Source organism: Carassius auratus, chromosome 27, assembly GCF_003368295.1.
Source record: "Carassius auratus strain Wakin chromosome 27, ASM336829v1, whole genome shotgun sequence".
In the NCBI taxonomy this organism is placed as follows: domain Eukaryota; kingdom Metazoa; phylum Chordata; class Actinopteri; order Cypriniformes; family Cyprinidae; genus Carassius; species Carassius auratus.
Genome location: NC_039269.1, coordinates 25,218,049 through 25,244,077, shown reverse-complemented (window position 1 = coordinate 25,244,077; position 26,029 = coordinate 25,218,049). Strand labels below are relative to the sequence as shown.

Below are 26,029 nucleotides of genomic sequence, written 5' to 3'. Positions count from 1 at the left end.
CTAGATTTCTGTCTGTCTGTTCATCTATCTATCTATCTATCTATCTATCTATCTATCTATCTATCTATCTATCTATCTATCTATCTATCTATCTATCTATCTATCTATCTATCTATCTCTCTGTCTGTATATAAATCTATCTATCTAACATCTCTTCAACATCAATTCAAATGAGCTTTATTAGCATGACTATATAAAATTTCACAATGTTGCCAAATATGTAGGCCTATTACAGTTTTTCTCAATTGCTTTGGCTCAGTTCTCAAATGATTTTTTTATTTCCCAAAACATTAAGTTCAGATCTCTGAACAATTCGCTTCTTTTTCACATCAGATTGGAATTTCTTATTGATTTGAGCAAATTGCAAATGCTTTGGCACATGTGTGCAAAGAGTACATACAACTGTCTGCAGTTTGGACAACAAATAATTGCATATGGCTTGTTGATCAAAACTGATGACTCGATTCTCAGTTACACTGTCAAACACTTCAGAACTTCTCAGACATTTTTTATTGTGTAAGCCATCACATTCAAAACGATCTATTCAATTATCATAATTAGTATACATGAATGTATATTCTAAAATATATCTGACATTGACATTATTTGTAATGTCTGCTAAATTGGCAAATTACCTCTAATTGCATTCGCAATCTAATTGCAAATTACCTCTAATATGAATCAACCATTTAACCATTTACGTAACCAATCAACTTTGGGAGTATATATATATATATATATATATATATATATGTATATATATATGTAGATTGCCCACAGCACAATCACTGCTGTAGAAGTTTTTGAGAATGGAGGACATTCACAACCCTGAACTGCAGCAACATGCTTGTGGAAGAGCACTTGGAAGGCATGTAAGAATACGTGGTGGTGGTAGAGGAAAACCATTGGTGTGCACTTAGTGAGTTTTCCTGTTTTTCTAAGATGCCTGTATTACTTTACCTGTATTACTTTACTGCAAGATGTCCACCAAGAATAATTTGTTTTTTTGTTTTTTTTCCCCCATGACTGTTATTTGTTGTTTGTGTATGTGTGGTAATACACAAATATGAAATGTAAAGTGAAATCTTGTTACTCTTGTCAGTTACTTTACATGTACAGTAAATACACTTGTATTGTGTATATACACATGAAGTACAAAAATAAACACTGTAAAAATACAAATGTTCATAGACTTCTTTTTTTTCCTACATGCTATTGAATTTTCTCAACAAATATGATATTTTTGTTTAAACCCTTAATTTTCATGGTTAACCATTGTGGTGAAAAAACAACTAAACATTTTGACCAGTGTGAGTCACACAATCACACAATTATTCACCAGAATGTTTGTATACAGTTTTTCTCAATTGCTTTGGCACATTTTTCTAAACAGTCTTAACATTCTCTAAACTGTGAGTGCTAATGTCACAACTGTTTGCAGGAACTTCAAAACTTTATAGCATGTCTGCAAAATGTAGTTACTCACCCAAAACATTTAACTCATGCTTCAAAACCTAGTTATTGTGTCAATAATTTGGCCAAGGCCACCAAAATCTAAAGTATTTTTGTCATTGTGTTACTCACGCTGGTCAAAATGTTTAGTTGTTTATTCCCCACAACAGTCAACCATGAAAATTAAGGGTTTAAACAAAAAAAATAAAAAAATAAAAAAAGTCTATGAACATTTGTATTTTTACAGTGTTTATTTTTGTACTTCATGTGTATATACACACACAATACAAGTGTATTTACTGTACATGTAAAGTAACTTACAAGAGTAACAAGATTTCACTTTACATTTCATTTTTGTGTATTACCACAAATACAACAAATAACATGAAAAAAAAAATTCTTGGTGGACATCTTGTCGCTCACGTTGGTCAGGCCAGAGACTTTCATCAACATCACATCTGATGTTTTCCATTGCCACACACCGTGGAAAAAATCTCCTTGAATGCCGCACCCATCCCCTGCAATGGTCAGCTGTGATGTCCTCACATGCAGCATTCATAGCATCCAACAAAGACATCTGATTTTGTGGTCTATGATCATACACTTTCCACCTCCATGCTGAAAAAAACTCTTCTATTGGATTTAGGAATGGAGAGTATAGTGGAAGGAATTCCACTGTTATCCTTTCATGTGCAGCAAACCAGTCCCTAACACTGTTGGTTCGGTGGAAGCTGACATTATCCCAGACAACCTCTTTCTTCTTCTGGAATCAGGTCTCTGTAAAGTGCATTTAGGAAGGCCAGGATTTGGGTATTATAGGGCCCAGCGTGTGGAATATGTGTGCTCACACCGTTCTCTGAAATGGCGCGAGGTTGTCGTGCAGTTCTATAGAATAAACAAATAGACTTGCAATTTACCTTTACAATATTGTTGTTTATGCTGTAAAAACACTTTACATACTGTAAAAAAAAAAAAAAAAAAACATATTTACCCGTTTTCCCTACGAAAGGTTTGCACAATTGATGACACTGTGGACCGGTTTACATTAGGCTGTACTCTTCGACCAGCCTCTTCCATTGTAAAACCATGATTTATGACATGACCCACAAGCGTGGCTCGGATTTCATCAGAGACTCTGACTCTTCTATTTCCACCTCTTCCTCGATTATTTCTTCCTCTACCACCACCTTCTTACACGCCTTCCAATTGCTCTTCCACGAGCATGTTGCTGCAGTTCAGGGTTGTGAACATCCTCCATTCTCAAAAACTTCTACAGCAGTGATTGTGCTGTGGGCAATCTACATATATATATACATATATATATATATATATATATATATATATATATATATATATATATATATATATATATATATATATATATATATATACTCCCAAAGTTGATTGGTTACGTAAATGGTTAAATGGTTGATTCATATTAGAGGTAATTTGCAATTAGATTGCGAATGCAATTAGAGGTAACTTGCCAATTTAGCAGACATTACAAATAATGCCAATGTCAGATATATTTTAGAATATACATTCATGTATACTAATTATGATAATTGAATAGATCGTTTTGAATGTGATGGCTTACACAATAAAAAATGTCTGAGAAGTTCTGAAGTGTTTGACAGTGTAACTGAGAATCGAGTCATCAGTTTTGATCAACAAGCCATATGCAATTATTTGTTGTCCAAACTGCAGACAGTTGTATGTACTCTTTGCACACATGTGCCAAAGCATTTGCAATTTGTTAAAATCAATAAGAAATTCCAATCTGATGTGAAAAAGAAGCGAATTGTTCAGAGATCTGAACTTAATGTTTTGGGAAATAAAAAAATCATTTGAGAACTGAGCCAAAGCAATTGAGAAAAACTGTAATGAAAAAACAACGTAAATGAATACAGATGGAAAATGGAAAAAAGGGATCAGCATCTGTCCCTCATTTGATGGCAGGAGGATATATACTGTGCCGCCAGGTGAATACACTTCTCTTTCTCTCCTAGAATATAAAATCGTTTTTCTATGTTGCTCGCTTACACTAGAGCTATTTGTTTGAAATAGGCATTTCTGATGTTATTATATGTGCTGCACTGTTTGAGGACCTCTGTGGCTCCGTCAGTGGCTCTCCAGCTCTGTGTCGAGCCGTCTAACAGTGTCGAACAGTTTATTCGGGAGGGATGTTTTGATGTAAACTATGGCAACATTTTAGATGACAGTCACTGTATTGAACAGTATGTCATATGCTTATGTATGCCATATAATCATTTCAAAAGTACACATTACTGTGTGTGGGGTATTGACTGAAAGAGACTGGATTGAATTCCCAGTTACACTTTTACAGTACTAGTGGTCTTTCCAAAAAAAAAAAAACCTTTACAATGTCACTGTGATATAGAAAAGAAAAAAGAAATATGGGCACAAAGATGAAAATAAGTCAATTGTCAGAATGTGTAACTCTTGTGTTGTCCTCTGTCTATACAGTATAAGCTTTCTAACTGAAGATTCATGAGATGAACTTTTGAGCTATTTTAGAGAAATGGTTTGTCATTGGTTTATCATCTACATTCTCTTCATTAGTAAAGATTCACTTACACAATTCATGGCAAATTGACAAAAAGTCTAATAATAATGTGTAAAAATTAAATGCATTTAATGACTTATACGATGAACTAAAGACTAGATGTTTTGAGGGGTAAGCCTATTGCACAGAAAACTATATAATACACTTTGAGCAACATGACATTAGCAACTGATAATGTAGGAAACAACAGAGAGTTGTACATAATCATTTGCATGGATGTACAAAAGCATTTGTAACTTGTTCAAAGAAATGAGAAACTGCTTTTATGATGTGCACAAGTGACAAAATGATGTGAGAATTGAACAGGTAGTTTTGAGAATTTCAATTCTGATCTGAGAATTGTACCAAAGTGACTGAGAAAATTGTAACAACATGACTAAACAATTTGACTGTCTTATCCGCACACAATGACACAAGGACTTGTCATTCTGATGGCACTGACACATGTTCATTGACACAGATATTCACTTTTGAGAGATGAACTAAGGATTTTGAGTAAGAGACTGGCTTTTGCAGGAGATACATGGTGTTTTGCTATTTGTACAAATTGTTTTGAGAAATGCACTTACTGTTTTGCAAATTGTGAGTTTGATTCGAGAAATGTACCAAAGCGACTGAGAAAAACTGTAACAGAATGTTAAAAGTTAAAATCAGTATACGTTGATTAATACTTTTTTTTAATAATATTTAAATAACTAGGTATTACTCTTTGTTAATGCTTACATACAAATACAAATAATTATAGTATATAATTAAATACAAATAAATAAATAAATCTAAGATAAATAAGGCTCTCAACCTCTATCACTAAAAGGAATAGTTCACACAAAAACTTTTAATTATTAGCCATACAATATTTGTAGTCATCATTCACTTCCTTTGTAGTGTTTCATACAGTTAAATTTAATTGTTTTTTGTGTTACACGGTGAAAGAAAGACATTCATGTTTAGAACAACATGAAGGTGAATAAATTAAAACCTACATTTTAATATGGAGCCAAAAGAGTATCAATAAAGATAAATGCACACACTACATTCACATATGCACACATAGGATTCATACATGCACACACATAATCCATAAATACACACACAGGATACACAAATGTGCACAAAATTCACAAATGCACACACAAAATTTAAAAAGCACAGAAGATTCACAAATGCATACAAAATTCAGAAATGCACGCAAAATTCAGAAATACACACACAATTCAGAAATGCAAACAACATTTACAAATGCACTCAAGATTCACAAATGCACAGGACAAGATTCAGAAATGTATTTCTGATGCACACACACATGTATCTTGATTTACAAACTGCTTGCGGTCTGTGAACTTCACTGCATTTGTGTGTGAATTTTGAGACTCCCTTGACTTGGCTCAACACTCAAATGTCTTTATTTAAACAGGGAATGATCTGCAACCAATCAGATATCTCCCTTGTTTTAGCCAATCACAAGAATGCACCCCACGTGGGGGATTGTTTACTTATAAGCCAATCAGCGAACGACTCACTTTCCTCAGCGAACAACTCACTTTCCTCAGCGAACGATTCACTTTCCTCAGGCAGCGAACGACTCACTTTCCTCAGCGAACAACTAGCTTTCCTCAGCGAACGATTCACTTTCCTCACGCAGCGAACCACTCACTTTCCTCAGCGAACGACTCACTTAGCTCACGCAGCCGGCGACTCACTTTGCGCAGCCGGCGACCCACTTTGCGCAGCAGGAGACTCACTTTCCGCAGCCGGAGATTCACTTTCCTCTCGCAGCGAACGACTCACTTTCCTCATCGAACGATTCACTTTCCTCACGAGTCACGCAGCGAACGACTCACTTTGTTCATGCAGCGAGCGACTCCCTTTCCTCAGCGAACGATTCACTTTCCTCACGCAGCGAAGTTGAGCGAACGATTCACTCTCCTCAGCGAACGACTCACTTTCCTCACGCAGCGAAGTTGAGCGAACGATTCACTTTCCTCAGCGAACGACTCACTTTGCGCAGCCGGAGAGTCACTTTCCTCTCGCAGCGGACCACTGACTCTCTCTTCATGTAGGGACCGAATATTATAATTAAAGTGACTTCTATATTGCATCCAAAATAATATTTAGATATATTTAAATATTCAAAAAGGTGTAGCATTTTTTTTTTTACTTTCATTAAAATATTTCAAATTTATGAATCCATGGTTAACTTTTTTTTCTGCAGTCACTGGGCTAAATGTATTGAGACATTTTTTAATTTATATTTTGTGAAAAATAATAGAAAATAAACCTGAATTGTAATCTAAACATCTGTATCTTCATACAATTTCATAAATAAGTAGGCTATAATATGCCCAGGCATATTGGCTCTGTGAACACGTTCATGTGATTGGCTTATAAGTAAAAAATCCCCCACGTGGAGTGCATTCTTGTAATTTTAACTGTTTAAAAAAAAAGCATTTGTGTGTCTAGCCAAGTCAGGGGAGTCTCAAAATTCACACACAAATGCAGTGAAGTTCACAGACAGCAAGCAGTTTGTAAATCAAGATAAATGTGTGTGTGCATCAGAAATACATTTCTGAATCTTGTCCTGTGCATTTGTGAATCTTGAGTGCATTTGTAAATGTTGTTTGCATTTCTGAATTGTGTGTGTATTTCAGAATTGTGTGTGCATTTCTGAATTTTGTATGCATTTGTGAATCTTCTGTGCTTTTTAAATTTTGTGTGTGCATTTGTGAATTTTGTGCACATTTGTGTATCCTGTGTGTGTATTTATGGATTATGTGTGTGCATGTATGAAAACTATGTGTGCATATGTGAATGTAGTGTGTGCAATTGTATATTTTGTGCGCATTTATGTATCTTGTGTGTGTATTTATGAATCATGTGTGTGCATGTATGAATCCTGTGTGTGCATATGTGAATGTACTGTGTGCATTTATCTTTATTGAGACTCTTTTGGCTCCATATTTTAAGGCGAACTGTCACTTTAAGCGAGTCCCAACTGTGGAGACCCCGTAGCGACGCCACTACTCCCCATCAATGGTGCAATATCCTTGCGCTTCCTCAAATAGTCCCATACAATCTTGGACATAACAAAGATAAAGACAGCTAAAATTGATACGTATTTAGCTCGCAGTGCGTCGCTTGTCGCGAACGATAAAACGTAAATCGCGTGTAGCTGCTTTATCGTTTATAAAGTTTTACTCTAAATGAAGAAAAAGAAGTTCCGCGTAGATAAAATCGCCGGAGATTGACATGTTCTTCCTTTCCGAGTGAATGCCGAGGTCGCGAACGGACCATGTCTACCGGTTCTGCTGATTACAACAGGTAACGTTAAACTCTTTTAGACACGTAACCTTCATTCACTTTGTCAAATACTGACCCTAAATGTGTATCTTGTCGAACGAGAGAGGCGTTGGGCTAATTATATCGCCGGTGCTGTGCATTTTGTCGTGGCGCAGGCCACGCGGCTAACTAACGCCTGTTAGGTGTGTAAGTTATGCTTACATGTGTATTCTCACGTACTCCGCGCTCATATGCGTCTGTGACTAAATTTTAATACTTTTTTGTGTGTTTTAGTGCCGACATTAGAGATCGAAATGATGACTATTTAGTCTTCGCGCCCACCCTGAAATCTAACTCGTGGCCTCCATGCTTGAGGCCTTACATTCACACCGTGTTCACTGCCTTTAATCACTGCAGTTGTATTTCATAAATACGTAGTTGTCTTTTTATTTTATTTATTTTGCCATTTCTGTTTCGGGAGCTAAATAATTGATATAATTCTGGGTTATAGGACCGCTTTTAGCACATCAAACGTGACGATATGATTCTACTGTAACAAGTCGGACCAAATATGGGCGTGGGCTTTATTGTAGACCCTGACTTGGTTCTTTTCACTGATTACAACCTATTATTCGTTAAAATGGCTATTTACTGTTGTCATTGTTAACCGTAGTCCACGTGGCATTTTTGGAACGTGCACTGGCTTGCACGCGCGTTTCCTGAAGTTTCAGTTCTGGAAACGCGAGTTCACATTCCGAAAAAGACACGTGGACGACCGTTAACAATCAATATAACTTATTTAGTTTCAGCGACTACTTGAACTACAAGTTTATACTGTTTTTATTTATATTTTAAGCTCACGAGATCGAGACCATGGGGGGCCTGAAGGAATGGAGCCTGATGGTGTCATCGAGGTCTGTATCCTAATGAAGCCTGGAGGGGTGATTTAGTAAATAGGAGTTGATTTAGATTTTTTTCTTCACAAATTCTGTGTGATTGCACAGATTCCTGTAAAACCCACTGGATTTTAACTAGCAAGAATAAATGTTGAGTGCACATTTACATGTTGAGGTCTGAATTATGGTATTTTTAAATTTCCTAGTTGGAAATGGGGCATGAATGGTCTCAAGTCACAGTGTCTGGGAAACTTGGGGATATTTTTGAGAGTTCAGGGAGTGATATGACCGAAATATTTCTTGGTAACTATCACAATATAGTTTTTTTTTTTTTTTTTAATAAGGTCTTTTGACATCAACCTTTTGATACCATATAAATGTTATACTTGTCACAAGTGTCAGTATCACAAACTAATACTAACCTCAGTTTAAAGAAACAAAACTCAAGCTTGCTGGACATGTAAACAATCAGTGATTTAAATAAGAAACTAATGCTGCAGTAACATTATTTTAAGCAAAAATGAACGAGCCATTTGCATAAACTCAGCCTTTGTCCCGAGTCTCTTTCCCCTTCAAACAGCTAGTGGGTCAGGCTTTTTGATTTTCAGATTCAAATTAGACCAATTTACATTTTATGTGTGCAAAATAATGACCAGTCTTTTAGAAGAAAATTAGATTCTTGTTCTTTCCGACTACAAACACTTGAATGCATTGACTCCTAATTACGAATTCAGAAGTTGGAAGATTGAGAACCTGTAAAGAGAACAATCAGGGCTTTTGCTGCCATATAAAACTTGACCAATTGATATGCCCCAATATAGAACAAATGTGTTTATTGAAAATTCTAATTACAATATTAGTGCTTTTCATGTGTACTCATTGTTTGTGATTTCGAAGGCGGCATATTACTCCGTCCCATCAGTTTACAATAAGGATATTTTCTCTGCTTTGTGAGCTGCATGTATTAAGTGAGATCTCATACACATGATTTTACAGAGCAACTGGAACGAGATTACAGACAATTTTGATGACATGAACCTGAAGGAAACTCTCCTTCGTGGAATTTATGCATATGGTTTTGAGAAACCCTCGGCAATCCAGCAGAGAGCTATAATCCCTTGCATAAAAGGTACAAAAGTTGTTACATTTTAACATTTGCTTAATATGCTTTTTCAGTAAAGATTTCTTGTATGCAACTTGCCTAATGTAGGCTATATTTAAAGTGTGTATCTCTGCTCCTTTTAAACTGATGGCGATGTGTTATGCATTAGTGTGAATTGCTGTTTCACTTGTCCATAGGATATGACGTTATCGCTCAGGCCCAGTCAGGCACTGGTAAAACAGCCACATTTGCCATTTCCATTCTGCAGCAGTTGGAGATTGAGCAGAAAGAGACTCAGGCTCTGGTCCTGGCACCAACCCGAGAGCTGGCTCAGCAGGTATGCTGTACCTGAGGTCACCATAAACTTAGTGTCTCAGACCAAGGCGGCATATTCTGGCAGTAGCCCGATTCAAGGTACTCTTTCGCTGTTCTTCCTGCTTCCTCAGACATTAAATGTGGATGTAATTTTCATCTGTATAATTTTTATTTCAGCAGGAAGTAATTATTTGATGCTTCAGCCAGAGTAATTTACTGTATGTGGCTGGAAATTAGACTTTAGTTAATGGTTTGGTTGTTGGACTGCCAGGTGAATTCCATGGGTTGATTGTAGACAAACTGACCTTTTTCATCTGGTCAAACCGGTCCAATGTTTGGCTTTATTAGTGCATGCTGACCAACAAACAGCATTACTTGAGGAAATGAAGCGTTCTTTAAATTTGTATTTTTCTTCTATCTCTCTGCTCTCTAGATTCAGAAGGTTATCCTGGCCTTAGGTGACTACATGGGCGCTTCATGCCATGCCTGCATTGGAGGCACCAACGTGCGGAACGAAATGCAAAAACTCCAGGCTGAGGCTCCACACATCGTCGTTGGCACGCCAGGCCGTGTGTTTGACATGCTAAACAGGAGATACCTGTGTAAGTAGTGAATGCAAATAAATTGGACTAAAACAGGCACACCCAGTTGGGATGCAGTATGATGTGATGGTATCATCTTTCGGGACTGACCTGTTTATGGAGACATTTACAACCTAACTGATCATACACTTGACTACCATGTTTTAACTGTTTATTATGGGTTTGAATTACACAAAATTGTTTTGTTTTTATTAACAGCTCCCAAATGGATCAAGATGTTTGTTCTTGATGAGGCTGATGAAATGCTGAGTCGTGGGTTCAAGGATCAAATCTATGAGATTTTCCAGAAGTTAAGCACAAACATCCAAGTAAGTCCATGTCTTGATGCCAGATTCTCAATGGAGGTGTCTTCCGCTCAAAAGAACTGTGCTAAAATTGCAGATTCCAGGTTCTCCTGGTTTATGCAATAATGCTAGCAGAGTATCACGTGGAAGAAGAGCAATAGCCCTGCACCGGAAATGAAACAGAGTCGGACCTCTTTCTTAATGTCCAGTGGCTTATGTTTCAAGGTCCAGAGCAACATCACATTTTCAACTGGAAGAAATCTTGAATGCCATGTAAGGGGAAACACTGCGGCTTAAAAAAAAAAAACGAACTTGGGCAGTTAGCCAGACTGTTGACTTGTCAATGCTTTAGTTTCAGCTACGCTGCTAAAGTCTTCCCCCATTACCAGTTATTAAATGCAGAATCTGTCACTAGTGTTTTCAGAATTGACCCAGAATTTTGTTCATGTTCTAATAGTGTTTTGTTGCCAGGTTGTGCTGCTTTCGGCCACAATGCCTGCTGATGTGCTGGAGGTGACCACAAAGTTCATGCGTGAACCTGTTCGCATCCTGGTGAAAAAGGAGGAGCTGACTCTGGAGGGTATTAAGCAGTTTTACATCAATGTAGAGCGAGAGGTGAGGCACTGGTTGTCTCTTTTAGTGTCTCGTTTCCCTTCTTTTAAAAGCGCCATACTAAAATCACCAGCTCAAGGCCTTCTGGTCTTGCTCTGGTGTTCATGCTAGTACTGGTTAATCTTAAAGAAGGTAGAGCAAAAGCACACGGTTGGAAATGAGTCTAGGAAGGACCTCTTTCTTAATGTCCGGTGTCCAAGGTCTCAAGATTTTGTGCCATACATATTATGAAATTGGGATGTTGATGTAGGCGGACACTTTGTGGTGATTCTGTTAATGCTAATTTATAACTTATGCTGTAGGAGTGGAAGTTGGACACGCTGTGTGACCTCTACGAGACCCTTACAATCACCCAGGCTGTGATTTTCTTGAACACGAGAAGAAAGGTTGACTGGCTGACTGAGAAGATGCATGCCAGAGACTTCACGGTGTCTGCTCTGGTAAGTTGATGTACGTACATGTTAATGGATGAAACATGAGAAATGGCTTAATAGTTCATGATAGGCCAGGTATTGACATGAGAGATTGCACATCAGGTTTAATGCTGGATGAAGTATGAAATGATGGTCTACCATCTTTCGGGACTGACCTTTTATGGAGAGATTTGTTTCTAAACATTACTGATCATACTTGTCCAGAGTTTCCAAACTAGTGTGACTTTTGTGATGACTTGCATTGGTTAAAGGAATTTTTTTTTTTTTTTTTTTTTTTTTAATAAGCATGGAGACATGGATCAGAAGGAGCGTGACATAATCATGAGAGAGTTCAGGTCTGGCTCTAGCAGAGTGCTCATAACTACAGATTTACTGGTGAGTAGGGCTTCTATTTTTAGAGTTTCTAAAAGCATTGGGACAAATGGCCATAAAACTAAGATAAATATTAGTGGTTTGAAGTGGTAAGATTCAGCACATTACTTGTATGAGAAAATTGACCGATTTTGAACATTTTAAATTTTCTAGTGTTCTGAGAACTATTGTATACTAGTAATATCCATGGAAAACTTAATAGTCTGTCCAGAATCTGTCTAAATTATTACAAATGGCTTAAGTTTTATAGCCTGGACATTAAATGGCTCGTAGAGGGCTTGGTGTTAAGGGACTACAATATCAAAAAAGTTGAGCATATTTAGCATTACTGACCCTGAGATCACTTTTCCTCAGGCTCGTGGGATTGATGTGCAACAAGTTTCACTTGTCATCAACTATGACTTGCCAACAAATCGGGAGAATTATATTCATAGGTGAGTAAAATTTTTCAGGTGTCGACAGTGTCTGCATTCAGTGATTAATTTTTAATGTTGATTGTTCTAATTGTCATTTCTCAGGATTGGCCGTGGAGGTCGGTTTGGTAGAAAAGGTGTAGCCATCAACTTCGTTACTGAAGAAGACAAAAGGATTCTTCGAGACATAGAGACATTTTACAACACAACTGTTGAGGAGATGCCCATGAATGTCGCTGACCTGATTTAAACTTTGGAGTTTTAATGCAGGGATAGCCGTTGAATGATCACTTCCATTTGCGCTTATTTTATTGGAAGGAAAAAAAACCTACACTCCTCAATGCTGGCTGCGGATCTGACCTACAAATTCAATACGTGACGTTGACTCTGTGTGGACGGTTGTAGACTCCAACCAAATCAGTATTTACTGGAGGTGGTGTTTACAAAACATGCGTTCTTTACATGTATTCTTTTTCAGGTATTTTTTCTCTAGTATGTTCATAATGTACGTGTTGGATGTTCTTCATCGTTTAGTAATTTACTTGTGGACTAAAAGATATAAGTGCTGTATTAAGTCTGCCAATTATGTTATGCTAACATATGTGTGCAGTATAACTTTGTTGACATCACCTATTTAGTTATATATATATATATATATATATGGCACTTTTTAGTTTTGTGGAATGTATACTTTAAATGTATATTATAAAGTACTTTTGTGAAGTCCTCTTCAAAGGTGGGTCTTAACACATTAACTATGTTCCATGTAGTGTTTGGCCCATTTGACAATAAAGAGGCGGATTATTCTGTTAATGAATTGTTGTCCAGTGTTTTTTGAACTAGGAGTAACTACTGAATTTTCTTTTTGTGTGTGTGTAATATATATTTCATTAAATCGTTCATTTATAAAAATTTTATATAAATGAACGATTTAATGAATGGAACACACACTCCCACTTCCTTTTGCTGACTTTCTCAAGACCATTATCCAAATTTAATGGTTTTAAGATTCATACGCTTGTCAGCCACAACTTATTTTGGAAAAATCCTAATGGGGTTTTGTTGAGGGAACCAGGGGTGAGGGGGTTACTCCAAAAGCATTAAGTTAACTATAGTTGCAAGTTCCAGTGAACTCTTATTGGTAACGATGAATCTTGTGACCATAGTTGCTTTTGGGAAACGCACCCCAGGGTGATTAACTTCCAGGTTGGCATTCAAAAATATATCCTCACTGCAGCATTTATTTAGTAGAGGGTTCCTACATACTATTGGCCATGTAATGTATAGGTGCATAATGTATCGGACAATAATCATATTAAACTTTCTTGTTGAGCACATGTGAAATCCAAATCTGCCGATTTTTATGTGTGGCTACAGAGGACGTATCCTAAGCCTTAAAGAGACCAGTAAAGCAAACCTAGTACACTAAAAGAACAACAGCCGTTCATATTGTATTCAGAAATTTTATACCAGTCTTATAAGGTGAATATGTCAAAGACAGGCTGAAACTAATTAAATGGAAGTATTCTGGACAGGACATATTTAATCTGCTTCTATAAAGCAAGTACACATGAAAACTGTAGCACAGATATGTTAAAAGACACTGGTGTTGAAGTTGACAGTGGCATGATAGAAGAATGTTTTCAGATCAGTATTATGACATTGCTAATCTTTATTTCAAAATCAATCAAAATAGTATGTAGGTTTGTAAAGTTTAACTTAGACTACAAAGTTACTCTAGTAATCTGAGAGGTCTTTTCGATTTTAATAACTGTTGTATTAAAAAAAAGCTGCCTTACACGGGTAAGAGTTTGACAGGAATGGTACACATAGGAGCCTCACTTTTGCATCAGTGCAGTAGAGCCTCCAAATCAGTCCTGAGGTTATCTGACAAACTTCAGCTTCTGTTACAAGCTTCCACATTTCTCAAATGTCTTTGACGTGTCCATGATAAGTCATCATCTGGTTGTAGATACAAGGGTGATTAGGAGCTTTTCCCTCTCCTGAAAAGAACACATGGTCCTTGTGAGCGATTCCTAGCACTGTGGCGTAGATCCCGAGGAAGACATCATCGATATGAAAGGAAGCGTTTAAGGTGATGTTTGATAGATTTTGGTAGCCACATCTCTGGAGAGGACATACCCAGATCCAGGGGTGTAATCTGGGTAAGACAACTATGGGTACAAGTCTTAGGACACGTAGTACTTGCTCTCTTTGTCTCGGATGGGTGGTGAACCGTGGTGAAGAGTTCCTATTCACAGGTCCTTGGCATTACTGTGGCCAGTCCCTTGCAAAAAGTTAATTAAGTTGGGAATGTGAACAAAGACATCGTCATCTGCAGACATGAGAAATTGGGCACGGTGGTAGTAGGTTTCTTTCCAGCCAAGCTGCAAAAGTAGCTTCAGAGTAAGATTGTGGAAGGTGTCCACACTGTAAAAAATTACTGATGCAAAAAGTTGTACAAATGAGGAAATACATGTTGGCTCAACATAATGGTTGTGTCAAAAAAGAAAAATATGTTTGGTCAATGATTGCATGATTTCCATGAATGTACTACAAAATGTTCTTTATCAAAGCATAGTGTGTAATTTATTTGAAATAATGAAAAATAGACTATTTTGACAAAGATTAAATATTTAATACAACATTTTATTTCAATTTGAGTCTGCTTGTTGGCCCAACAAGCTATGTTTAGTCAACAGAAAATATTTAATTGACACAACATTCTATTTCTAGTTCAGTCTACATTCAGGGGTTGTCAGCACAACACAAAAAAGTTGGTTTCCGCAACTTAAATTGGGCCAACTAAAAATTTTAGGTGCAACGGGTCACTAGAAATTTTTATGTTGGAGAGGCATATTTTTTTTTACAGTGCATGAAGTCCTGCTGGATGAGGTTGTGATATCTTTGGTCCTCAAACTGCAGCTGCATCTTAAGTAGTCTTCTTTGCTCTGGTTCAGGATGGAGGCCAAGAGCAAACAACACCCTTACAGTAACACCCAGCGTCCTTTCAATGTATGCCTCGTTTCCCCAAGTAGAGCGAATGGCTTGTCTTCTCTCAAAGTTCCCAGAGGAGCTTTTCACAAAGAGCAGGAACAGAACGTCCTTTTCACCACACTTCCCCTCGTGGTTTATTAGGTATCTGCGATTTTGTACTTGATAGAGTCTTCGGGATTGACTCTAAAGCTTGCGTTAATGAACGTAAAGCTATTGAGAAGGTAGTGGTACGAGAAAGACATTACATAGGTTACAAGGTTATTGTCAATCTGTTCCCAGTACACCATGAGCATTAAAGTACTAAAGCATATTATTATTAGCCGTAGTTGGTATTTTTTTAATCTAGGCATTATGAAAAATATCATGGCTCCTATGAACTTTGGCTTCTGTTGCAAATCATAAGATTCCTGACTCATTTAGTCACAGCAGCCTTCATATTGTGTCCAAGTCTGGGTTCCAATATGAAACGAGAAAACAGTCCGGTACAGTGCTTGTTCAGCTGCCATTGATGTTGAAGCCATTGTCAAGACAAAAGGCCAGTGAGGTGCTTCCACGGTGATTGTCAAAGTCTGAAAGAGAAACGTACATGACAACTTCAGTGGACTTACAAGAATCACCAGTAAGTGAGGAGATAAGGGACCAGGAAATCAATCAAAAATGAAGATGCCTGACATTAAGGTAACCTGGCAAAACACAACTTAGTTAAATTTAATTATTAAATTGATAATAGGCTCAGGCAAGCAAAGTTAGTTTTGATAAGAAGTCCAGCATCATTTGTTTGGTGTTGCTACTTTTGGTTTGATGCATTTATAAATGCAAATACAATGCATTTTAATTATGTAAGTGTCCAGATACTTTTTGTGGCCACTGTGGCTTAGTGTTATGAGCCTGGCTCTTTCTATCCTTTTTTCGTCCTCTTGTGGCCACCGGCCTTTTAGTCTACTCAATCATTCACTCTCCTCTTCCCAGCTGCTCTCTATCTTCTCCTGCTTTACTCTAAGTACAACACACCTGTCCCCTTTTCCCCCTGATTACGTTTGCTACTTCTCCCCTTTCTTCCTCCTGTCTCTTTGTTAGCTTGTTCGTTAACCACTGATAAGTCCTGTCCTGTATTGTCGTGGTTTCAACTAGCAGCTAGTATTTTTTATTTGCTCTTACCAATGTTCTGCTCTGTATCAGTGCTGCACTGGATAGAACTACTGCTGTGCTTCTTCTGTGTACGCTTCTGTGAGACCAGAGGCCTGCCACCATCTGTGCCCGAGCTTCCTCATTGAACTCTGCCTAAGTTTGTTTCCAAGAAGAATTCTCTGTTGCTGATTACTGGCCTTATTTTTTGGCTGTTTTCATTGTGATTTTTTTTTTGTCAAGAAGATTTCAGTTTTTTTACCCTACTGGTGGCTGCCTCATTTACCTTTTATTAAAGAATCTATTGACTGTCATTTCGCTTTTGGGTCCTCTCTCACACCTTATCAGTACAATCTGACCAGGATGGACCCAGCGAACCAGACATCCCTTCAAGTTGCTGTCAAGCATCAAGGTGCTTTGCTGGGCAGGCACGAAGCAAGTGTCTGATCTCGCCACGCAGCTGCATCATCTTCGTCATGAGTCCTCCTCAACAGCTCAAATGCCCGTCTCCTGAACCTAGAATTAATAATCCACCTTGTTACCACCTAGCCTACCCAGTGTCGTTCATTTTTGACACAATGTGAAATTTTTTTTCTCTTCAACCCTTGACTTACACCAGGGATCGTGCCAAGGTCGCCTTTGTGATTTCTCTCCTCACCGGATGCGCTCGTCAGTGTGGAGCAGCCAGCTGGGATTCGGAAGCAGACTTTCTGGATCAAGGAGGAGATGATTCGTGTGTTCGATCGCTCCGCACAGGGAGCTGAGGCCTCTCGCTTGCTCTCATCTCTTCGCCATGGCAGACGTTCTGCTGCGGATTTCTCTATAGAGTTTTGCACTCTTGCTGCAACCTGCGGCTGGAACGAGCCGCCGCTGGTGGCCCATTTCCTGGAAGGGCTCAACGCAGAGGTCAAGGATGAGATCCTCGCCAGGGAGGTCTCCAGTCTTCTCAATCCACTCATCGACCTCGCCATCCGAGTGGAGAAGCATTTCCACCTGCGACAACGGGTGAGGTATACTGAAACGGTTTCTTTCTCTCCGCCCCCATCCTCTTCTCCATCTTCTTCAGTTGCAGAAGCTGCTCCAGAACCCATGCAGCTGGGGGGCTTACATATCTCTCCGGAGGAAAGAGAACGGAGAATTTGCACCGCCTCTGACTCTACTGTGGTTCCGACTAGCATTTTGTGTCATAGTGTCAAGTAAAAGCCAACACTAGCCAGTAATGGGAGGGGTACTGGCGAGCGCTACTCTGGTCACTTCTCACAAGACCAACACTACCATTCTGGTACATCTGCACTGGCAGGGTTTATCTGTCTCTACCAGCACCATGATTGACTCTGGGGCCGAGTAAGATTTTTATCGACAAAGCCTGGGCCCGCAAGCAAGGTATTCCTCTCATTGACCTAGAGGAGGCCACTCGCCTTTTTGCCCTAGATGGTAGTTCCCTTCTAAAGGTCTGCCGAGAGACTGTTCCATTGTCTCTCACGGTCTCTGGAAACCATTGTGAGACTACTTCCTTTTTAATTTTCAGTTCTCCTTTTTCTCCCATAGTGCTAGGACACCCCTGGTTAGTTCAGCATAATCCCCATATTAACTGGTCTAAGGGTACTATTCTGTCATAGAACCTGTCGTGTTATGTCTTGTCTCTGCCATCCCTCCTGTTTCTTCTGTTTCTGTGTTTCAGGAGGAGCCAGGTGATTTGTCTGGGGTGCCGGAGATGTATCACGATCTGCGAGCGGTTTTCAGTCGTTCCCGAGCCACTTCTCTCCCTCCCCATCGCCCTTATGATTGTAGCATCAATCTCCTTCCCGGTACTACATGACCACGTGGTAGACTGTATTCTCTGTCGATTCCTGAGTGCGAAGCTCTTGAGAATTATCTCTCAGAAGCTCTTAATGTGGGTAACATTGTTCCCTCCTCCTCTCCTGCCGGCGCAGGTTTCTTCTTTGTGAAAAAGAAGGACGGGTCCTTGCATCCCTGTATTGATAATCGGGGGCTCAATGACATTACGGTAAAGAATAAATATCCTTTGCCGCTTATGTCATCCGCTTTTGAGATCTTGCAGGGGGCAAAGTTTTTCACAAAGTTAGACTTGCGCAATGCTTACCATTTGGTGTGCATAAAGGAGGGTGACTAGTGGAAGACCGCATTCAATACTCCTCTCGGGCACTTTGAATACCGGGTTCTACCTTTCGGACTCGTAAATGCTCCCGCCGTCTTTCAGGCACTTATAAACGACGTTCTTCTTGATATGCTGAATATCTTTGTATTCGTTTACCTAGACGACATTCTGATTTTTTTCACCCTCTCTTCAGGTTCATATAACTGGGCTAACAGTAAACACTGTTCCTCTGTCCAGTTTGGCTTTCTCGCCCTTCTTGGTTTTGATTCCATGTTTGATACATTAAAACCAACATTCAAACTGCCACTTAAATAGGACAGCAATCACTGTAATTGGAAAGAGTGGAAGAATTTTTATTATTCTAAGCCAATCAAATACCTTATAGGAAATTAAAAGCATGGTAAATAAAAGAAGGATTTAGATACACACATATAGTGTGGGTGTGTGGGAGAGAGAGAGAGAGAGAGAGAGAGAGAGAGAGAGAGAGAGAGAGAGAGACAGACGCATGTAAATTAAAGTGAGAATTAGAACAGACCTATACTTAAAATCACTTTTTTTTTTTTCCTTCTTGGACAACTAACCAATCACAGTCTTCAAAAGATTGTGTCATACATAGCAACGGGGTCAACCCCGCCTCCTCACTAAGATGAACGTTTTTGTCTTTTCCTTACTCAGAGCTGCTCTCAGATCTGTCCCGAATTGCTCTTAAGCTAAGACTCCAACATAAAAGTTTTTAAGCTAAATTAAGAGTTTTCTGAGAGAATTCTTAGAATCTTTATGAACATGTCCCAGATGAATACTGGTGAACACTTGATTACTCTATGTTGTTATGTGATGTTAAAATTATTCATGTTCAACGAGTTAACAGTTCTTAGCATTGTGAGAGTTTCAGAGGTACCTTATTATTTAGGAAACCTTAGAACGGTTCTGCCTGTGTGTGATTTTACATTGTCTTGTGCGAAACTACCAAAAAGTACTAAACTACGACATTTATTTTGATTAAAACATGATATTACACTATTGATATCTTGGTTAAGCCAAGTATTTGTTGGATACTCAGTGCTCTGACGTATCTCTCTTGTCCAAATGTATCCTGGGCCTGTATTCATAAAGATTCTAAGAATCCTCTCAGAAAACTTTGCATTTTTTTCTTTAATTTTAAGAGTAAACGCCCACATTTCTAAGAATTTTCTTAGAATTTTGTCACTAGGAGCTACTTTTTGCATTAAGATTCTTTATGAATATGGGCCCTGAAGTCTTTCTGTGATTTCACTGGGTTTCCACGAACAGAGACCTTCAGGACTGTTTTCTTTTCAAATTTGCATTTGCATCAGCACTTTAGATGTGAGGATTTGGCGCATTTTCTTTTAGGATAGAAGTTGAGTGTCAAACAGATTATATGGATAAGATTAAATAGTCTCTTAAAAACTAGAAGATCATTCTCACGACTCACCATTCAAAATGTATTTTCCAATAAATGGTTAAATTAGTTTACACACACACACACACACACACACACACACACACACACCGTATATATCGTGAAGCTTTGTCCGACCACAGCGACGAGACAAGAACATAAAACCCATTATAAATGTGATATCAACATGATTTCTAGTTGTGTTTTCTTTTAGAAAGCAAAAACAAAGTAGTGACACTAACTCCTTCAAAAACAGCCAGAAACCTTGGAGTTATGATTGATGATCAGCTGACTTTCTCAGACCACATTGCTAAAACTGTCCGATCCTGCAGATTTGCTTTATTCAACATCAAGAAGATCAAGCCCTTTCTTTCGGAACATGCTGCACAACTCCTTGTTCAAGCTCTTGTTCTGTCCAGACTGGACTATTGCAATGCTCTCTTGGGAGGTCTTCCAGCCAGTTCTATCAAACCTTTACAATTAATCCAGAACGCGGCAGCAAGATACATTTTTTATGAGCCGAAAAGAATACATGTCACACCTCTGTTTATCAATTTACACTGGCTTCCAATAGCTGCTCGCATAAAATTCAAGGCATTGATGTTCGCCTACAAAACTATGTAAGGAAAACAGGTCAATATTAGCTCAAAGGGAATCATTTAAGATTTTAAAGGGAATTTGAACAGAATCACTGTTTCACGGCTGATCAATGAGACGCCCTGCGATTCATTGAACAAGCCGTTTAACATCTGCGCTGGATATTAATATCCAAACTATAGTGAAACACTATCAATTAGCACAGTAACAAGATCGGCAGTTTAAGACATTAACTTGTAAGCACAAAACACAAGATACTTTTCTTTTCAATATGAATAAGGCTTTATTAGATAAATCTAAGACATATAAACTAATCTAACACATAAACGCACGCACTCACACAAGTTGCATGAAGATCGAAAGTTAGGAAAAGATGAGTTTAAGAGAATGGAAATATGGAATCCCAAGTTTACAGCAATACGTTAAATTGCATAGACATGAACAACCATCAAACACGTAATTAGCGCTCGCATTGAGTTCCTCAATGACGTTAAAATTATATTAGATACACCAGTAAAGGTCACAGTCTGGAGTTTACTTGTGTCTCCTGTGAAAAGTTGTCGCTGATTGGCTGGAAGTTCAGTAGTCCTTGAAGTGACGTCTTGGGAAGCCCATGTTTGGGCGTTGGCTGAAGATGAGTCGTGTGGCTGGTTGAAGTTGAAACGTGCACCCGAGGTCAGGCGTCGGAGACTCGACGTTACAAAACTTAACTCAGAACACGAAACTCTCAAACGGAAAAGAAAAGAAATAAAGTTTGACGAGACTAGGTTCTGTTCCTTCTCATCGTGGCTAAGTAGCAGCAGGCTAGAACTAAAAGCAGACTAAGAGCCCGCATGACTGCACAAGCAAGGCTAGAACTAAAAAGCAAGATTTCATGGTGTCCAAAGTATTTAAAGTGGCCTCTTGGCCACACCTCAAATGTTGTCTTGACCAATCAGATATTGTCAATCAGATAAATCATTTGTTTATCTTACCAAGCATGTGGTCTGAATTTTCCTGCCTTGCAGGGTGTAATTTTGGACATGATTCCTATTACCAAGTTATGATATGTTTTACAAATAAATGATTGTCAGGACAATATCAAGCAAGAAAATTCAATCACAGACATACCAAACATAATTACAAATCGTTAAGCTATGCCATAGTTATTAAAAAAAAACATACACAATAAGTGATTATAACATGATAGTCAAATGTGTGGGTTACACATAAATGAATATGGAGTGAAGCGATGGACTGATTCATTCATAAGTCTTTTTGAGTTCATTCTGGTCCATATATATGTACAAAAAGCAGTTTCTTTGCCATTCTCATGACATAGGGATGTTCTGTAGAGACAGAGGCTTAAAGCCCGTCCCCCCCTTAGGAATTTCAGTCTGGTTCTGCTAGGTGGGGGGAAGTCAATGGAAGTGTTTAACTTGATTTCCTGGGTTTACATGTGATGTCAAGCGTTGCATTTCCCTTACGAACAACACATTTGACACCAAATTTCTCTTCTTCTAATTGAAATTGTCAATGATAGTTCTAGTGGTGTTAATGTTGGAAGCTGTTGTGTGAACAAGTTGGTTGGTCATCTTGCTTGGTTCATGTGGCACTAGAACTGATTTATGACTTCCTGAGGAATTCGGCTCTCGTGTTTCAAACATGGCTTTGATAGACTCTTTAATTTGTCTGGTTCGACTCATTTCTGTTACATCTACCACTGGCTCTGCACCCATTTACCTAAATTCGTTACTTCAGACTTATGTGCCCTCTAGAGGCTTGCGTTCTGCAAGTGAACGTCACTTGATTGCGGCATCGCAAAAAAGCAAAAAAGCCACTTTTACAGACTTTTAAATTAAATGTTCGTCCTGGTGGAATGACCTCCCCAACTCAATCCGAGCAGCTGAGTCCTTAGCCATCTTCAAGAATCGGCTTAAAACACATCTCTTCCATCTTTATTTGACCTTCTAACTTTTGCACTCACTATTCTAATTATATTCTTAAAAAAAAATCTAACTAGCTTTCAAATCTTTTTGTATTCTGTTTTCTTTTCATTTATGTTTTAGCACTTGTATATCAATGATCTTTTGTTGATTTTGATTTCTTTTATTGTTCTCATTTGGATAAAAGCGTCTGCTAAATGACTAAATGTAAATGTAATGTAACTGTATTTCCTCAGCAACCAGCACGGATCAGCTCCAGGCATGATGAAGCAGATATCGTCCTCTTTTGGAAGACCAAACAAAGTAGTTTAGCTTTCACAGTGAAACACACAGTGTCTATACGATAGGGCAGCAGTGGCAACAACAATACTACAATGAGAATAAAAGATATGCCTTCTTTCTTTGCTTGAACATCTGGGGGGCATTATGCAAATATTGCAGATATATTGTAGAGATGTGGGGGCATGTAAGAATAAGCCTTTCAGGGGGTGTGGTTGAGTCTCAACCTTTATAAAGAATATCTCTTTGGATTTGAGTCTTTCGTCTTTGCAACTTTACAGATCTTCTTTATTCACCAAGAGCTTGTAGCACTGGCATGAAACTGGCTTGATGTTGGACGTTCAATATTCAAAAATGTAGAGACCGTCTCTGAAGTTACATGCGATATTAGTTTACAATTTTCTAACTTCAGTAGCATTTGAGCAGAATAACTATACAGTCATAAGAACTAATAAAGTGTTCTTCTAGGTGTAATGCACACCTTTTATCATTTTGATATTTACTAAAATAAATTATCAAATAAAAAGATATTCTACTTTTTTCAGTATGGGCTCAAACAAAAAAATAGATGATATAATGTTGTACAAAATATCAATGTTCTTAGGATTAGAATGTCTAATCAAATTATTGTACCTGATCAGATCTAATATAGATAACACCAAATTTACTGTTGTTGGCAGAATTTGTAGAAAAAAAATACATTATGATATTATCTGTCAGAAATGTTATCAACGGTATCAAAACAGTATGCAGTAGGCATATAACACTACAGAGATCTGTAGAACAAGTAGACTCTGTTACGTCTATGCCATTTCATATTGTTGTTAAATTTTCAGTCGGGCAAACAAAATTCATAAGGGCACTAGACCAAGTTATCATCTATATAGCAATGGTTATTAATGAAAACTATAACAGTAATAGGTCTATGCATTGCTAAATGAATAATAAACAACTGATAAAGGCCCCTGATCAGCGGCCTGACATCCGACACTATCCAGCCTATTGTCACACGGGCCGAGGCCTGGCAGGCCATCCCCGGAGTGTCCAAGTGGGTTTTGGGGATAATAAAACACGGCTACTCACTGCAGTTCACCAGAAGACCCCCGCGTTTCTGTGGGTTAATTCCCACTTTGGAAAAACCGGAAGTGATGACTCTGCTGAGGAAGGGAGCCATAGAGATAATTCCTCCCTCAGAAAGCAGATCAGGGTTCTACAGCCATTATTTCCTTGTCCCCAAGAAAGATGGCTGTCTCAGATCCATCTTAGACCTCAGACTCCTGAACCTGTCTCTCATGAGACAGAAGTTCAGGATGTTGACATTGAAACAGATCCTCATGCAGATTTGCCCCGAGGACTGTTTCTTCTCTCCGGACCTGAAAGATGCTTGCTTTTACATCCAGATAGCCCCCCATCACAGACAATCCTTGAGATTCGCATTCGAGGGTGTGGCTTACCAGTATACAATCCTTCCCTTCGGACTGTCTCCAGCTGTCTCGCACTTTCACGAAATGCCGGAACGAGGCGCTTTCCCCTCTGAGACTGACGGTAATCAGTACTCTGAACTCTCGATGACTGACTCATTCTTGCCCAGTCACGAAAATGAACTAGACCATCACAGATCCATTGACTCTGAGTCCAAGGCACTCTAATTTGCCAAGAACTCACTGCTCCCCACACATCGTATCATGGTCTTGGGAGCAGCCTTTGACTCAGTCCATATGAGGGCTTTAATTTTACCAGATTGCACTCTGGTAATTCAGCAGCTCGCGTTCTCCACCAGGAACAAAGCCCGTTTCCCTCTGAAGTTCTAGGATTCTAGGGCTGATGGCTTCTGCCTCCCCAGTTTTACAGCTTGGCCTTGTTCGAATGCGGTCCCTGCAATACTGGCTGGAACTCCGGGTTTCACCACATGCTTGGCGGCATGGCCGCTTTCGTATCAGGGTCAACCAGGCCTGTCTGGAAGTTCTGGTACCTTGGACGAACCCTGTTTGGTTCAGTCGTGGAGTACCCCTGCAGGTGGTTTCCTGAAGGATGGTGCTCTCTACCGATGCGTCAAACCTGGGTTGGGCCGCTTTGTGCAAGGGCAGACCAGCCTTCGACTCGTGGTCACATGAGTAGAGCCATCTCCATATCAACTGCCTCAATCCTTTCAGGCGATTCTGAAGGGGTGCAACATCCTAGTCCAATTGTACAGCATGACAGTACATAAATCCTACATAAATCACCAAGGCGGCCTTTTGTCCAGCCACCTCTGCGCACTGGCAAAGCACCTCTTGGAATGGGCATTACCTAGGCTGGAATCGCTCAAGGTGACGCATATACCTGGCAAGACAAATCTGGGAGCAGCCATGCCATCTTGGAGCAATGTCCCTTCGGACAAATGGATGCTCCATCCCCAGACGGTTCTCAGAATCTGGGAGATCTACGGGAAGGCAGAGGTCTACCTCTCCGCCTCAGAAAGCAACTCTCATTGCCCAACCTATTTTTTGAAAGACACAGATGTGCTGGCCCACAACTGGCCCAGCCTCCTCCTTTATGCTTTCCCCCCCGATTGCTCTGATCCCTCAGGTCATCAGACGAGTCATGGAAGACAAGCACAGAGTCCTGGTGGCCCCACTCTGGAGGAGACAAGTCTGGTCCTCGGAGCTATTCAGGCTTTCCACAAAAGCCCCATGGCCGATCCCCCTGATGCGGGAACTCCTCTCTCAGGCGAACAGGACAATCTGGCATCTACAGCCAGAACTCTGGGCTCTGCACCTATGGTCCCTCGATGGGAGCTTTCAAGCCTCCTCTGGGACGTGCTACACACCATTGCTCAGGCGAGAACGTGACCACAACAGCTTGACGTTGTCTATGTCATCAAAGAATCATAAAAAACATGATCACAGTTAAAAAAATAATAAATCTGAATTTTAGAGTAATTTTTGAAGGATAAAGAAGAATGATGTTGAAAATTCAGCTTTGTATCACAGGAATAAATTACATTTTAATGTATATTAAAACAGAAAAACGCTATTTTACAACATAATAATATTTCACAATATTTCATTTTGTCCCTGTATTTTTTAGCAAATAAATACAGTCTTGATGAGCAGACAAAAACTCCTGTAAAAAAAAACATTAAAAAATCATTCTTATCCCAAACTTTTGACCGGTAGTTTAATTACAAAATAAATGTAACTGTAATCCGTTACAGTTACTGAGGAAAAATGTGTAATTAAA

General features: G+C 39.0%; 1 protein-coding gene, 4 non-coding genes and 2 pseudogenes across 5 annotated transcripts; 5 read left to right on the top strand and 2 right to left on the bottom strand.

Moving 5' to 3' along the window:
* The first annotated feature begins 7,217 nt into the window (after positions 1-7,217).
* LOC113046016 (eukaryotic initiation factor 4A-II-like) lies at positions 7,218-13,162 on the top strand. Its single transcript, XM_026206838.1, has 11 exons — positions 7,218-7,357; positions 8,172-8,229; positions 9,208-9,340; positions 9,511-9,650; positions 10,062-10,230; positions 10,429-10,538; positions 10,986-11,129; positions 11,429-11,566; positions 11,846-11,935; positions 12,287-12,366; positions 12,451-13,162. Exons 1-11 carry the CDS (start codon positions 7,329-7,331, stop codon positions 12,593-12,595), a joined length of 1,236 nt encoding a protein of 411 aa, XP_026062623.1. The 5' UTR covers positions 7,218-7,328; the 3' UTR covers positions 12,596-13,162.
* On the top strand, positions 10,287-10,357 carry LOC113046514 (small nucleolar RNA SNORD2). Its single transcript, XR_003276112.1, has one exon. It is a non-coding gene; the product is annotated as a small nucleolar RNA SNORD2 (small nucleolar RNA).
* Positions 10,578-10,755, top strand: LOC113046508 (small nucleolar RNA SNORA81). Its single transcript, XR_003276107.1, has one exon. It is a non-coding gene; the product is annotated as a small nucleolar RNA SNORA81 (small nucleolar RNA).
* On the top strand, positions 11,165-11,350 carry LOC113046509 (small nucleolar RNA SNORA81). The gene has a single exon (XR_003276108.1). It is a non-coding gene; the product is annotated as a small nucleolar RNA SNORA81 (small nucleolar RNA).
* LOC113046513 (small nucleolar RNA SNORD2) lies at positions 11,680-11,756 on the top strand. The gene has a single exon (XR_003276111.1). It is a non-coding gene; the product is annotated as a small nucleolar RNA SNORD2 (small nucleolar RNA).
* Positions 13,163-14,151: 989 nt separating the features above from the next.
* LOC113046470 (lactosylceramide 1,3-N-acetyl-beta-D-glucosaminyltransferase B-like) lies at positions 14,152-14,891 on the bottom strand (annotated as a pseudogene).
* Positions 14,892-15,186: 295 nt separating this feature from the next.
* On the bottom strand, positions 15,187-15,885 carry LOC113046469 (lactosylceramide 1,3-N-acetyl-beta-D-glucosaminyltransferase B-like; annotated as a pseudogene).
* Positions 15,886-26,029: the final 10,144 nt, after the last annotated feature.

Bases quoted from the DNA above. Each gene is read 5' to 3' on its own strand.
- LOC113046016 (XM_026206838.1), top strand. From the start codon at position 7,329: ATGTCTACCGGTTCTGCTGATTACAACAG. The intron at 7,358-8,171 runs GTAACGTTAAAC...TTATATTTTAAG, and splicing joins GGTTCTGCTGATTACAACAG to CTCACGAGATCGAGACCATG. The intron at 11,936-12,286 runs GTGAGTAGGGCT...ACTTTTCCTCAG, and splicing joins TCATAACTACAGATTTACTG to GCTCGTGGGATTGATGTGCA.